The 15,905-nt window shown below is 42.0% G+C and overlaps 1 protein-coding gene across 4 annotated transcripts in view; it reads right to left on the bottom strand.

The window, feature by feature from the left end:
• Positions 1-15,905, bottom strand: part of LOC147024408 (xylosyl- and glucuronyltransferase LARGE1-like) — a 406,140-nt gene that overhangs the window by 34,769 nt on the left and 355,466 nt on the right. For all 4 annotated transcript variants that reach the window (XM_085884303.1, XM_085884305.1, XM_085884302.1 and 1 more), the window contains one exon: positions 13,167-13,445. In XM_085884303.1, coding sequence (XP_085740429.1) covers positions 13,167-13,445 — 279 coding nt within the window. The remainder of the gene's footprint in view (positions 1-13,166; positions 13,446-15,905) is intronic.

Raw genomic sequence — 15,905 nt, 5'->3', positions numbered from 1 at the left:
GCACCCACGAACATTACGATTAGAAGATGCGCACCGCTGAATCCTGCTAGTTTGCTGCCAGGAGAACAAGATGGTGATCCTCACAATTGTGAGGAGATAATCGTACACACGTGTCTACCGCTTCCTGATTTGAAAGACACACCAATCCAAAATTCTGAATTGATTTTATATGTCGACAGTTCATCATCACGCGCACCTGACAGATTCCTATTAACAGGCTCCGCTGTTTGCTCTGATCATGAAGTAATCGAAGGCGGGAGATTGGCTGAGAGCTGCTCCACGCAGCAGGCAGAACTGTTCACCCTCACTCGTGCATGCCACTTAGCCAAAGGCCAAATAGTGATAATTTACACTGATTCCGGCTATGCCTTTGGTGCTGTGCACGAATTCGGAGCCCTCTGGCGTGAAAGGGGTTTTATAACATCATCAGGTGCACGGGTAAGGAATGGAGCATGGATTGCGAATCTGCTGGAAGAGATACTTCTGCCTCACCAAAATGCAGTGGTTAAATGTGATGCCCACACCGGAGGATCTGATGACATCACACGGGGAAATGCAAGGGCAGATATAGCTGCAAAATCTGCTGCCAACACCGGAGATCTTTTGATATCACAATGTGTATTGAGACAAGGGGCGACGCCGACCACTGACGATGTAAATACTTTGCAGACAGCTGTTAGTGCTAAAGAACGAGATTTATGGATATTGGCTGGATGTGAATTTGAAAATGAATCCAAATTATGGAGATCATCTGATGGTCGTGTGGTGGCACCAAGAGCTCTGTTACCCTGGCTCGCACGATTAGCACATGGGGCCAGGCATACCAGCAAGGGGGGGCATGAGTGCTTCAATTGGGAAACAGTGATTTGCCCCAGGGTTTAGTCCAATTGCAGAACAGTATTGTAGGACCTGTCACATTTGCCAAAGACATAACCCAGCAAGGGGGGGTGCAGATGGCCCCATGGGGTCATCCAATTCCATTCGGACCTTTTTGTTCATATCCAGATGGATTATGTTCAGTTACCAAAATGCTGTGGCTTTGAATTTGCTTTAGTCATCGTCGATTTGTTCACCAAGTGGGTTGAGGCTTACCCTTGCCGGAAAGCAGATGCCATTACTGTGGTTAACCTGTTGATGAAGGATTTCATCTGTAGGTTTGGAATACCTTGTAGGATCTCCAGTGATCAAGGTACTCATTTCACAGCCGAAGTGGTGAAAGAATTGTGTCGGCAATTGCAAATCAAGAAACATTTTGAATGCCCGTACCGTCCGCAATCTGTGGGGGCAGTCGAGAGGCAGAATGGATTTCTAACGAATAAACTGGCCAAGATTTGTGAACAAACTGGATTAAAATGGCCAGATGCTCTGCCAATTGCTCTCATGACTATGAGATCTACCGCAAATCGAAACACTGGCTTATCTCCGCATGAGATTCTGATTTGGAAGACCAATGAGATTACCGAACTCACCTCCTTTGACTATAAAAGACATGAATGTGCAGCAAATGGATGACACATTGCTTACGTTCTGGTTCTCTCTGAATCATGCTGTAAGAACTTTTTATGCACAGGTGAAACAAGCTCTGTCAGAACCAGCCACGTCTGATCATCACAACCTCAAACTAGGAGACTTTGTTTATGTGAAGATTTACAAAAGGAAGAACTCTCTTCAAGCACGTTGGTGTGGGCCATTTCAAATACTGCTAACTACCCATACAGCTGTGAAGTGTAAAGGAAGAGCAACATGGATCTATGCCACACGGCCAAAAAGAACCCGAGGAGAACATTGCTTCCTGATAACTTTAATGATTCTTTCCATTGCAGGATTATTTGTACTACTAAATGCAAATTGTACAATGTGTACTTGGTCTGTAAAACCGATAAGTACAATTTGTGATCAACGTTATTTGCATGTTCTTTGGAGATGGGCCTGTCACATTGCCCACCACACTAAACCCATGGCACTCAGAGACCAAAGAAGCTTAACGAGCAGAGTGGGTTCACCACATGGAATAAACTTATCTGGCTCTTTCTCGTAAACACGCGAAGGCTTTTAATAAAACCGATTGCTGGGTTTGTACTAAGATACCTCATTCAGCAGTTACTGGAATACCTCTGTTGGCAATACCATTCAATTTAAGTGAGTGGTGTGGGTACTGGGCAAAAGAAAAGAACTGGGATAAACAAGATAATAACCTTGACGACCACATCGTTACCAATGGAAATGGAAATTGCCTCTGACAACGAAATTTCAGTTACTGGTTTTGGCCAAACTTTAAATGAAGTAAAATACCTCCACATTTTATGGTTGAACGGGCGAGAGAAAAACCCGAACTATGCTTGGTACAAGAGGCATGGGGAGAAAGAAGGTTAGGAAACTCTGAATGCAGTAATTATGTTTATGAAAATCACACCATGGGACCACAAGTCGCTTTAAATAATCCCTATTTCGTGTGTGGAAATCGAGCATACCCATGGCTTCCAGTTAATTAGACTGGATCTTGTTTCTTGTCATTCATTTTGCCACATATGCGCCTGCCATATAAGTCACCTTTTGAGCATTTGAAACGGGGTAAACGGAGTTTCACGTCAACTGAATTGTTTTTCATGATTCTAACCCCTCACTATGGTGTAGGACAAATGTCTGTGGGATTGGCAGAGTTAGCTGCTTCGCTTGAATCATTGGCAAATAAAACTGCTCGAGGCATGGTTAATATCAACTCGGAGGTCGTCGCCTTGCGTGCAGTTTCAATGCAAAACCGAGTTGCGCTCGATCTCATCATCGCGGTTCAAGGAGTAACGTGTGCTGTAATTAACTCTGAGTGTTGTACTTATAACCCTGATAACTCGGAGAAAATCACAAACATAGCTGACAAGATTAAGCAAGAAGGAGCCAAGTATCACAATTATTTTATGAAAGATGGGCTTTATTCCTGGTTTGAAGGAATTTTTGGAGGCTGGGGAACTACCCTATTGCACTGGATTTCCGTTGGGTTATTGTGGATCATCGTTGTAGTGGTGCTTGTTAGATGTGCAACAATTACAATGCTAGCATTGATTGTTTCTTGTCTAAAGAGGAATACTGCTAAAAAAGTGATGGTGGCCCTAGCACCACCTTCCTATTTAGGTTTTGAAATTGAGTCCTACGACTCTTATGAGATAGAACCTGAACTTGGAAATCCATGTCAACGCAATGAGTGTGTTCAATATTCATGGGAACTGTCATTCCACTTTTGCCCATCTGCTCTGTTCCCGAAATAGGTTGTTGAAAATCAGCCGTGCAGCCCGACGGGTAGCTTTATCTTCTATCAGCCTACGGGTCCACTGGAACCTCGACCAGGTCTAAAGCTGTACAACCACATGAAGCCACCTGGCTTGCTGGACAGGAAAGGCTTAGGGACTGAGCTCTACGATGTGAGCGAGGGGGATGTGACTACCCAAGAAGATGGGCACACTCGAACCCAAGAGAAAATGTATTTCCAAGTGACAGAATCATTAAACTTAAGTTGTGTTGCCTTTTTAGGCAACAAGGGGGGAGTGTTGGCGAAATTATTCCTCTTATAAAGAAGTGGCCCTTGCCTCAAATCTGACAAGGTCAAAATGTTTGTTTTTTTACTCTCTACTGTTCTTTTATTTAATTGTTAAGGCCTAAGACCTACTTAGAATCTTGTCTTTCTTTGCCACTTTGGACATTTGATTAATTATTTGCTAGTACAAGGTGACCAGTCTGATAAAACTGTACTTTCGCCTATATGCTATAAAAAACCCCTCTCCACTCTCGAAATGTGTATATATATATATATATATATATATATATATATATATATATATATATATATATATATATATATATATATATGAGGGAGAGGTTCATTGAGAGTGTAGTGTACAAGGGTGAGAAATGTACGGTGGATAGAATTAGAAATAAATTGTTCTCAAAAGAAAAGACTTGTCTGTGGACATTGGTTATCGGTGTCTGTAGTTTTATAACAGGATTTTAAAACCGAATCGGCTAGTCGTTTAAACCCTGCCAGTCAAATAAGATTCCACAACAATGCAAGAATCCTACAACGATCAATACGAGGTTCGAGGAGAAAAATCCACATCAGCCTCCAAAATCAGCCACTGAATGGGCATCCTCCGTCGTACAAAGTCCTTCCTTGGCACACCTGAAGTCCGATTCACCTATAAGGCCTTCATCTGCCTCACATCTTGCTCAGCTTAATGTTGTGGAAACAAAGTCCGTCAAGATCATTGGAATGTCCCGCACTGAAGCTGAGTCTATGGCTTATCGCTTCACGATTGCATACATGTTGTTGGTGTCTCTGTCTTCTACCACCTACTTTCTGGTCTTGTACCCTCTGCTCTTTCTATTCTTTGTCTTCCCCCCCCCTCCCCAGGTTTCTGCAGGGCTCACATGGTCCACCATCAACCATCTTTTGGTAAAATTGGCTAAATCCAGGATCACCGCTCACCTTCACTCATTCGTTCCTCATTTTTCCCACCTGTGGAATCAATTTCCACATCCTCTACAATCTCATCCTTCCTTTCAGGTCTTCATGATAGCTGTTCACCACCATCTCAGATGGCCCCCAATCCAAAACCATGATCTTTTCTACCCTTGTTATTCTGGAAGAGGGGCCTTTTTGTCAGTCAGAAACCCCACTCAAATCCCTCCAAATCCCTCCAAATTTTCCATACTTTCCTCCTTGGAGTTTCCTTCTTCATGCATGCATGTTTTGTGTCCTGTTTTTGTCTGTTACGTCCTGATCTGTTCAGTGTGCTAGCTCTTCCATGAGCCTCACCTATGTACACAAAAAAATGTGTGCATCTATTGGAAGGATGGTCATATGAACCATCTTCCAGAAATGGTTGGTGGTTGACATTAACTATCCCAAAGGGTCTTTTACAATGAGAAAGTCAGTTATCAATGATATGCTGAAGAAATTAGAAATTGCTGCACTGACTGCTTGGGAAAGAACGTCAATCTACCCAGCATGATCCTTGCTCAAGACTTCTGGTAGCACTGATGCTGTGTAAGGAATATGGTATGTTGATGATGAAAAACAATTGTAATTATAAAAAGTTGTTGCCAAAGTTCATTGTAGCAAAATTAAAGTTGTAGGATTTTTGAATTTGGAGAGATGAAAAACTTCCTCATTTTTAAACAACTCCACCATCTTCTTAATGGTTGCATAATTCCGATATCGCATTAACTCTTTTACTTTCAGGAACAACTAAGTCAAAACTATTTCATTTTTACCTGCAACATGTGTCAGGGCTCAAAGAGCTCCGCATTGTTGGTGTTGTTGTAAGTCGATTTTTGAAATGTGCACCCACTTATTGGACAGCTGCTGGACTACACCCACACCTGTTACTTTAACTTCCTTTAACTTGAACTTACTGTTGCTTGAACTTGAAGTTCTTGTCGCTTGAACCCACCATGGCACCCAGACAAAATGATATGGCTGCCATCTTGGTTTTCTGGTGCAACAAACACATTCGGCCTGTCTTCTTCTTCTTCTTCTTCTCCTTCTTCTTCTTCTTCAAAAATCTTCTTCTTCAGATCACCAGTCAGAATGCTCCCAAATATGGGTTCCAACATTGGGATAGGGTCCTGATGTTAAATTGTGGAGGCCATGCTGATCAAGTGACTGTAAGTGTGTAAAAATGGCAGTCACACAAATTACTTCCAAATTTTCTTCTCTCAACCCACCAATCAGAATGGTACCAAATTTGGGTTGCAACATTAGGCCAGAGTAGGGATGTTAATTATATTGCAGAAGTCTTTCCCATCAGGTCAGGTCAGGTTTGGGAGCATGCGCTGGAGCAGCGCGTCACTGCGTCCACTTTCCGCTAGTACTCCAGAGGCCTCCGTCTGGCCATCCCCCAGGCAGATGTCTGGCCTGTCCCCATATCCTTGAGATGCTGATCAACCTGCTGCAACCACAAGGCACATGGTCAGCCTATTGGCCTCCTCCACTCACGAGGCTCCCTTGCTGAGAGAATCTGGTGAGCAGGATCAGCGTCAGGAAAACAAGCCACATGTCCATACAGCCGCAGCTGACACTCACGGACTATGCAGGTAACAAATCTCATTTGAGTCTCTCTCAGCAACCGCTCGTTGGCCACAAAGTCTGACCAGCAATAGCCAAGGATTCTCCAAAGAGACCTGGTACCAAAGGAATGAAGTCTGCAGCTCAGCTCCCTGCACAGAGTACAAGTCTCACATCTGTAGAGCAAGACTGGAAGCACCAAGGACCTAAAGACTCAGACTTTTGTCCTCCTGCACAGGTACCGACAGCACCACACCCCATGATCGAGTGAATCCATGACGCCCCAGGCCCGACCCAGATGTCTATTGATCTCTGGCTCACAGCTAGAAGAGACATGAATATCACTGCCAAGGAAAGTGAATCTCTCTGTGACCTCAACATACACACCAAAAATGGGTACAAACAAGATATCAGCATCCAAGACGTCATTGAAAGCCTGGATTTTGGTTTTGACCCAGGAAACCTGTAATCCCAGTCACTCTGACCCCTAATTCAGGACCGCAAGAGCCCCCAAAATGATATCCAGAGTCTCCGTAAAGATGTCTGCATCATCTCCGAAATCAAGGTCAGAGATCTTGACATTGACAAATGATGCACCACAGCTTGATCTCTCCGACATCCTTCTCAGATTCCAGTCCAAATAAGATGCTGAAAAGTGTAGGCACCAGTACACACCCATGACGAACTCCAGTAACAACTGAAAATAAGTCGGAGATGGTATCACCACATATCACAGCATTCTCAGTTCCAGAGTATAGTTCAGACATCAGATTGATCAGTTTTGGTGGCACCCCACGAAGACCAAGAATTGTCCATTGGCAATCACGGTTCACTGAATCGAACGCTTTGCGCAGATCAACATAGGCTGAAAAGAGCAGCTGCTGAAACTCTCGTCTGCGTTCGGTGAGGACCGGAAGGCCAAGTATCTGTTCAATTGTTGACCTCTTTGGTGTGAAGCCTGACTGCTCCAGACACTGGTATGCAAGCAGAAGGTAGTGAATCCCATCAATAATTATCCGAGCAAAGACCTTTCACCGGCACTGATAGCAGCGTCACCCCTCAATAGGTGTTGTCGTCCTGGCGAGCCCTCTTCCCATTCCAGAGAGGGACAAAAAGGCCCCTCTTCCAGTCAGTCGGGATTATGCCTGTGTTCCAGGCAGAGCACAGAACTGCATGCAATGACATGAACACAGCATTTCCACCAGCCTTGAGAAGTTCAGCATGGATGCCACAGATCCCAGGAGCTTTACCTCATTTAGACCGGTTCACCCCAGCCTTTGTTTTCACAAACAAAGGTGGATCACAGTTGATTGGAGGGTCAGCAATAGGGATAGTAACACCCCTGACATTCAACTTGACAGCTGGTGGTCAGCCAGGTATAGCTGCTCAAAGTAACCGACCCAGTGAGCCTTCACTTCAGACTTCACCGTCAAGAGCCTACCACCCTATGCTCTCACTGCAGTGCACCGAGGGACGGGCTTGGACGAACGCAATGCGTGAATTCCCTCGTAAGCAGGACGAGAATAACTTGACCACAGGTAATGCTCTTCCCCTCATAGATTCCTTGCATATAGGCCTCCTTGTCCACCCTCAGTACACGTACATTTTCTGCCTCAGCTCCCTGAACAGCTCAGCTCTGCCATTCAGCCTGGCCCTGCGACTCTGGTCAATAGTATCCAGTGTCCTTTGAGAGACAAAGTTATTCTTTGCCCTATGGTGAGTTCCAAGACATCCACCAGAAACATAAAGTGCGGTGGTTTTAAAGGCACTCCACAACTCTTCAAGATTCCCCAAAGCATCCAGACACCCCACATCCCCACTCAGTCTGTTTGCAAACTCCTCAGCTACTCTCTCATCCTTGAGCTTGCCAATATCCAGCCTTGACTGGGAAGGTACCATTATCCTGGGTTTTAACTGCAGCTTTGGAGTTGCTACAACAAACCTGTGGTCAGTATTGAGGAACTGAGCATTCTGGTACACCCTGCAGTTCTGGATAGTCATCCAGCAACGATCAATGAGTACATGGTGAATCTACTTTGCCACACCACCAGCGTTGGAATTCCAAGTCCAGCGATGAGCTTGTGGGCGCTGAAACCATGAACCGGCCACCCTAAGTCCATGACTTCTTGCAAAGTCAAGGAACTTAGTGCTATTCTGATTTACAGTTCAAGACCTATGTGGACCAACACATGGCTCATAACCATCCCTATCCGTTCCAGTTGATGCATTGAAATCCACAAAGACTAGACGTGTATCTCGCCAGACTCGAGCGCGGCATAGAATGGGTCCTTCACAGTGAGATCACTCACCTCAGTTGGAGCATATACAGAGACCAGGGAAACAACATCCAAGGAGTGACGAATCCTTCGTCTCATAATTTGCTCATTGACCGGTGTTACCTCAATTATCATTGGAGTCAGCTTGTTGGACACAGCTGCAGTAACTCCTTGGGCATGGTAACCATCAGAGTGACCAGACCAATAGTAGGTGCAACTACCCACCATGACCTCGCCACTATCCGATCTCCGAACCTCAGAGAGTGCTGTCGTACTGATGTCCAAACGCTTGAGCTCAGATTATAACAGAGACAAGTGATCATCCTCTCTTTGGGATAGGACATTCCACAACCCGACCATGAACCATGTTAGTGCAGGTTTACATGATACCTGGAACAAGTTACAGATGTAATCTGGCTTGACCTGACAATATGCCGATCATGTGACTCGAAATGTGTCAAAAATGGTCGGCTTAATCAACTTTTGGCAAAATCGCATTAATTCCTTTAAAAATCTACTCCTCCAGACCAAGCATTCAGAATGCTACCAAATTTGGGTTACAACATTAGGACAGGGTCCTGATGTTTAATTGTGGAGGTCATGCCGATCACATGACGGGAAGTGTGTCAAAATGCCGGATATAGTAAATGTTTGGGAAAATCGTGTGAATTTTCTTCAAAAACCTTCCTCTCTAGACCCACCAGTCAGAATGCTGCCAAATTTGGATTGCAACATGAGGCCAGGACCCAGAGAAGCTACAGGTCCAGTGGTCCTATTGTTTTTTCTTCTCAGACCCAGCTTTCACCACATAGACGTGTGGGACATGAGCATGGACAAGGGAGTTGAGTGGACAGAAGAGGTGAAAATAAATTTCTTTTTGTGTCGAAGGTTGTGACTACAGTGCAGTCATTCTTGTTCTACTTCAACCTTCCATTAATAACTTTTTAATGAATTCTCTCAGCACAAATCAAAGGGTTAATAAAAAAAATCTATGATTTCACTTGTCTCATGCCAATTTGAACTTTTAATGCAACTTCCGAAACCATTATTACTTTGGAAATGAAAAAATATATATTTAAAATGTCGGTGCCTCATTTGGGTATCGGGAAGATATGGCATATACACGATTTTAAAATAGATATACAAGGAAATTTTGATACAGAAGGAGACCAATTGCCCATCTTGCATGTTATCTTGAGTCTAGTCTATCAATTTACCATACCTATGATTGTACAGTACTTAGTGCAGGATGGTACAGAGGTAGCACACATACCTTTGAGCTGTCTAGTCTGTGTTTGATCCTTGGTCAGACTATAAACTGTCAAAATAGTGTTTTTGAAACCAGGCATTGGATCAGAAAGTTTTCCATCTCTTGGATGGACATTAAACTGTATATCATTAGTTAGTGGACATTAAAGATCCGAAGGTGTCGATTTCAAGTTAGCACCAGCATCTTGGTCTAATTCCAAATTCCTACCCTGGTTAAAAGCTGGGAAGGCAATTGCAAACCACTCAGCATAATTCTTGCTATGAGAGTGCTTCAGCATCACTTATACTTTGTCAGCATAGTCTGGACATAATGTGATGATGATGATGATGATGTATGAAAGTCATACTTTTCACATTCAAAACATAAATTTATTCTCACTTAAAATGAACTTTTTATGACCTAAACGACCACAAAGAACTAAAAGACCCAAAACAACTCTGAAGACCAAAAAAACTGAAAAGACCCAAAAGACCTAAAAGACCCCAAAGACTTTAAAAATTCAAATACTCTGAAGACCTAAAATACCCAAAAAACCAAAATACGCGAAAGACCCAAAATATCCCGAAGACACAAAAGATGTAAAAGAGCTGAAAGATCCTGAAGACCCCAAATTATCCCAAAGACCAAAAACACCCCAAGGACCCAAAAAACCCCAAGATACCCTTAAAGACTCAAAAGACCTTTGAAGACCTGAAGACCCAAAAGTCCCTGAGGACCCAAAAGATCTTGTAGACCCAAAAGTCACTGAGGACACAAAAGAACCCGAACACCCAAAAAGACCCTGATGACTCAAAAGTCACCGAAGACCCAAAAGTCACCATGGACCCAAAGTTACCGAGGAACCAAAAGAACCCCTAAGACCTAAAAAGACCCAAGAGACCCAAGACCCAGGAGACACTAAATACCAAAAAAGTCATGGGGGACCCAAAAGACCTCGGAGACCCAAAAGGCCACAAAGACCCTGAAGACCCAAAAGGCTCCAAAGACCCAAAAGACACAGAAGACCCAAAAGACCGAAGACACAAAATACCCTGAAGACCCTTCAGATCCCTGAGACCTTAATACAATTAAGACCCCTTGTACCCTTCAAACAGATTAGACAGCTTAAACCCTTGACCATTAAGACCACTTGGACATTTATATATCACAAATAAATTTCAAATAAATATAATATCCCCAACATTACAAAACACATAAATTTGGAGAAAAGAAATGTTGGTATTATGATTGCTGTAAATCATAAGAACACAGCAATCTGTGACGTCTATGTCTGCAACGAAGTGTGGAGAAGCGAGCACAGCGAGCCAATCCACGCTAGTTAAAATAAACTTACAAAAAACATTTGATCTTTTGTCAAGGGATTATGCGTCAGCTTACTGATGTGCATTGGCTTTTATGCCTAATGGAACAAATTTTGAAATCACACGAAAATACACAATTTGGTATCTGTTTGTCTGTTTATGTGACAGTGATAACCATCCATAGGGACCATACTCTGTGCAGAGCGTTGGTGCTGCCTAAGCAGTCTCCTGAGCAATTGGACACAATCCTGGACGGGTCGCCACTTCGACACAGGACAGTGATATATTCGGTCGTCAATTATCCAATCTCAACCAAACATGACAGGAAGACTATGGGTCACATGTTGGAGGATGTAGCGACTTCATTTACACCCCTTCCAAGGGGGGTTTTGTGCCCAGGGCAAAATCCGTATTATATCCGTGTTCAGATAGCTAATCATGGCGTTTTTCCAAGGCCCCTTCCAACAACAAAATCAATAATAACAATAATGAGAATGGCATAATAATGATAATATTAACACGCCACCGTCCGTTCGTCAGGTGAAGAAGAAGCAGGACATCAAGGACTTAATCTTCGGAGGACATTTATCCGATCAAAATTGTGTGTCGGTAACAACGATAAAAGCAAAATAAAAAGTGTGTGTTTGTACTATTCTAAATACAACAAATAATAATATTAATAACAATCTACTCAAATAGCACAAAGGTGATACACTCGTTTTGGAGTTATCTCGTCTGAATTTCATTCACAATTCAACTATAAACTGTTTCCTTCACAGACAGGGTATCTTGAGTCACAAAAAAAGGGGAAATATTTTTTTGCTCGCTGCAAATCAACTAGGGATAGCATCAACGAGTATGGCCTTCTTCGTGGACGTGAAGCTGGGTGCATAGCTGTGAGCATTTGCTGGTGGATGTTAAAGATCTCAGAGTATCTGTCATCGCAGCAGGCTGTTGTGTGTGAACACCCTGGATAAATTATAAATTCCTGCTGATACTAACAGCATCCTGTGATAGAATGGGAACCTGTTTAGGGTTGGGTATCCCATGGAAACATTCAAGGCTTGTCATGGTTGCCAGGCTATTCCTTTAAGGAATTTGTGTCTGAAAAGACAAAATGACAAAACAATGCCTCGTGCAAAAATTAATAATTATGACAACAACTATAAATTCGAACATAGGCCCTTTGCTTTGCTTACTTTAATAAGTGCCTTAGCTATCCATTTTCATTAGGAGGTGAGGAAATAAAGTGTCCGTTATATTTTCATTACTATCAGACAAGCCATACCCGATTTATTTACCTTTTCTAAACTGGTGATGTGATAATCTTTCATCAGTTATCATTAAAGTGTTAAACATTGATTTTTAAATAGAAGTAGGAATTAAAAAAAAAATAGAAACATAAAAAAAAAAATCAAAACAAATATATGCATAAATAAATAAATAAATACATATATAAATAAATATACATAAAAATAAATAAATATGAATATATAAATATATATACATAAATAAATAAATATTATATACATATATATGTATATGTATATGTACATATATATGTATATATATAAATATATATAAATATATATATATATATATATATATATATATATATATATATATATATATTTCCTTTTATCTCTTCTTCTTTCGGCTGCTCCCGTTAGGGGTCGCCACAGCGGATCATCCGTATGATCCGCATAGTGACTTGGCACATGTTTTATGCCGGATGCCCTTCCTGACGCAACCCTGGTCGCCTCTCACGACACAGGGATATGGTACACCTATTTTAACCGGGGCATACACCGGCCCAGTATACTGGTACTCACTTCGCCGACCTCGGAAGGATGACAGGCTGAGTCAACCTCCTGGTGTGTATTAATTCAAGCGGCCAACAGGGCTTGAACTCAGGACCTTTTGGATCCCAAGCCGCTACCCTAACCACTACACCAACACCAGGCATATATATATATATATATATATATATATATATATATATATATATATATATATATATATATATATATATATATATATATATATATATATATATATATATATATATATATATATATATATATATTCCACTTCAATGTGATATATTTGAATTTGAACAAAAGGAGGGGAAAGCAAGTGGAGCTTATTGATCACAGTATTTTTCTATCACCACACTTTCTGAGACAGTGAAGGAAAGAATATACATCCAATTAAATGCTAATGATAGTTGAACAATATACTGAAGACTGCCATCTCGGTCTCACCGAATATAGTCATAAAGACCATGCATGGGGATGAAGTCGATGTCAGAGAGGAACGCATACGGTGTGGTAACCTGCTGCAGGGCCACATTGCGCAGCAGGTTTACTGGATAAAACTGCCCTTCCTTGTACACCACATGGTATCCCACATTGCGCCGTGATGAAAGGATTTCTGAGGCCTGTGCATAGCGGAGGAAATGCTGTGCCTCTCCATCTGACATGTACAGTGCCAGGCTGATAGGTCCTTCCCAGTGGAGGCAGATTGTCTCCAACATCTGCAGTCTGCAAAGCATAATGGGCAGGCTGATTAGCATTCACTGCCCAGTTTGACATTAAAAAAATTAAATTCCAAGCAACGATGAACGCTTCCAAACAGTAAGACCAAGTGTCTAAATAATATCGAAATATTTTTAACAAAATTATATATATATATATATATATATATATATATATATATATATATATATATATATATATATATATATATATATATATATATATATATATATCCTGGTGTGTTGGCGCAGTGGTTAGGGCAGCGGCTTGGGATCCAAAAGGTCCTGAATTCAAGCCCCGTTGGGCCATTGAATTAATACACCAGGGGGTTGACAGCCTGTCATCCTTCTGAGGTCGGCGAAGTGAGTACCAGTGTACTGGGCCGGTGTATACCCCGGTTAAAATAGGTGTACCATATCCCTGTGTCGTAAGAGGCGACCAGGGTTGTGTCAGGAAGGGCATCGGCATAAAACATGTGCCAAATCACTATGCGGATCATACGGATGATCCGCTGTTGCGAACCCTAACGGGAGCAGCCGAAAGAAGAAGAAGATATATATATACATACATACATACATATATATAGACAGACATATATATATACATACATATATATATATATATAGACAGATATATATATATATATATATATATATATATATATATATATATATATATATATACAGACAGATATATATATATATATATATAGACAGACATATATATATATATATATATATATATATATATATATATATATATATATATATATATACTAGCAGGGATACCCGTGCTCCGCACAGGAATCCCGTGGATGACGGCGGGTCTGAAGGAGTATATGTCACAGTTAATTGTAAAATTGTAGAGGCTGCCACCATTATTATTTTTTTCATTACCACTATAATATAATATTTTCCCTGCCATGTTTTATATGCAGAAGACTCGAGTTCAAAAATGTTAAGATTTATTGCCGCATCAGATAAAAAACCATAATGCCTCAACAATGCGAGGCTGATTTCATGTCATCATTTGCGACTTAATTAATTCTCATTCTCAAGCAAATGGCGTTGGCCCCAAGTCAATCGGCTGAACTTGAAAAATTAACATTACACAATCAGGTGATGACGTCATAATTCAGAAACCGGGAAGTCGGAAGTCATTGTCTTCAATTGACTGTTGCATTATTTTTTCATTCTATTGCAAATGGCGTTGGCCCCATGTCAATCGGCTGAACTTGAAAAATTTACGTTACGAAATCAGGTGATGACGTCATAATTCGGAAACCAGAAGTCGGAAGTACAATTCTTTTACATCGGGACACTCCCGGGTACATGTTCTGTCAGCATGTGAAGTTTGGTGAGGATCATTCCAGTACTTTTTGCGTGCATAGGTCACAGAGAAACACACACACAGACACACAGACAGACACACTTTCAACTATAGGTCAGCAAAATGAGTACCAGCTTGCTGGTATCCTACTTCAGAGTGACGACCTGCCCAGGATTGTGCCCAATAGCCCAGGAGACTGCTTAAGCAGCACCATCGCTCTGCACAGAGTATGGTCCCGATCAACGGAATGGAATGGAATGACATCCCTCATCCTTCAGACACGCAGGCTGCAGACTCTTACCTCTCTTCAGACCTTCACAAAATTACAAGATGGTCAAACACTTTCATGGAATATGTCTTTTAATTAATACAAATGTCACACTCTCACATTCTTTCTGACCATAAGACAAACCCCTATCTCACCCCCCCCCCCCCCACACCATCTACTTTCTTAACAATTCTCTTGAGGAAACTCAGTCACTCAAACTCCTGGAACTCACTATCAGCCATGATCTTTCTTGGGAAAACCACACTTCAAAGTTGGCCTCAAAGTCAGCATTCTGCATTGTACAAAGTCTTTCCTAAGCGCACCTGAACTCCTATCCACTTTCAAAGCCTTCATCTGCAGTTTGATGGAGTACTGCTCTCCTCTCTGTGTTGGCACCCCTGCTTCACATCTTTTCTCAGCTTGATGCTGAGGAAATCAAGGCCTCAAGATTATTGTAATCTCCCATGATGAAGCTGAGTCTATGGGTGTATCACTTTCCCATCATAAACAGGTCAGTGGTTTTACCACTTCCTGTCTTTTCTTGCACCCTCTGCTCTTTCCATGGTTTGTCTCACACACCCTCCCCTAGGTTTATGCAGGGTGCATGCGGTCCACCATCAACCCCCTTCTGGTGAAACAATCTAAATGCCGAATCACTGCTCACCTCCATTCATTTGTTTCTCTTTTTCCTGCCGATGGAACCAACTTCAAGATTGTCTTCAATCTCATTTTTCCCTCCAACTCTTCAAGGCAAATGTTCAAGACCATCTCAGATCATCCCTAATCCCAAACCAGGGTCCCTCGTTAACCCCACCCCAACCCCCAAGCTCACCTCCTTCCAAACTCGAGTTTTTCCTTCCTTCGTTTAC

The sequence above is a fragment of the Eptatretus burgeri genome, chromosome 6, assembly GCF_056783735.1.
Source record: "Eptatretus burgeri isolate ZD-2024b chromosome 6, Ebu_testis_v1, whole genome shotgun sequence".
Lineage (NCBI taxonomy): Eukaryota > Metazoa > Chordata > Myxini > Myxiniformes > Myxinidae > Eptatretus > Eptatretus burgeri.
The sequence above is the reverse complement of the archived record's forward strand: the minus strand, read 5'-3'. Positions and strand labels throughout refer to the sequence as shown.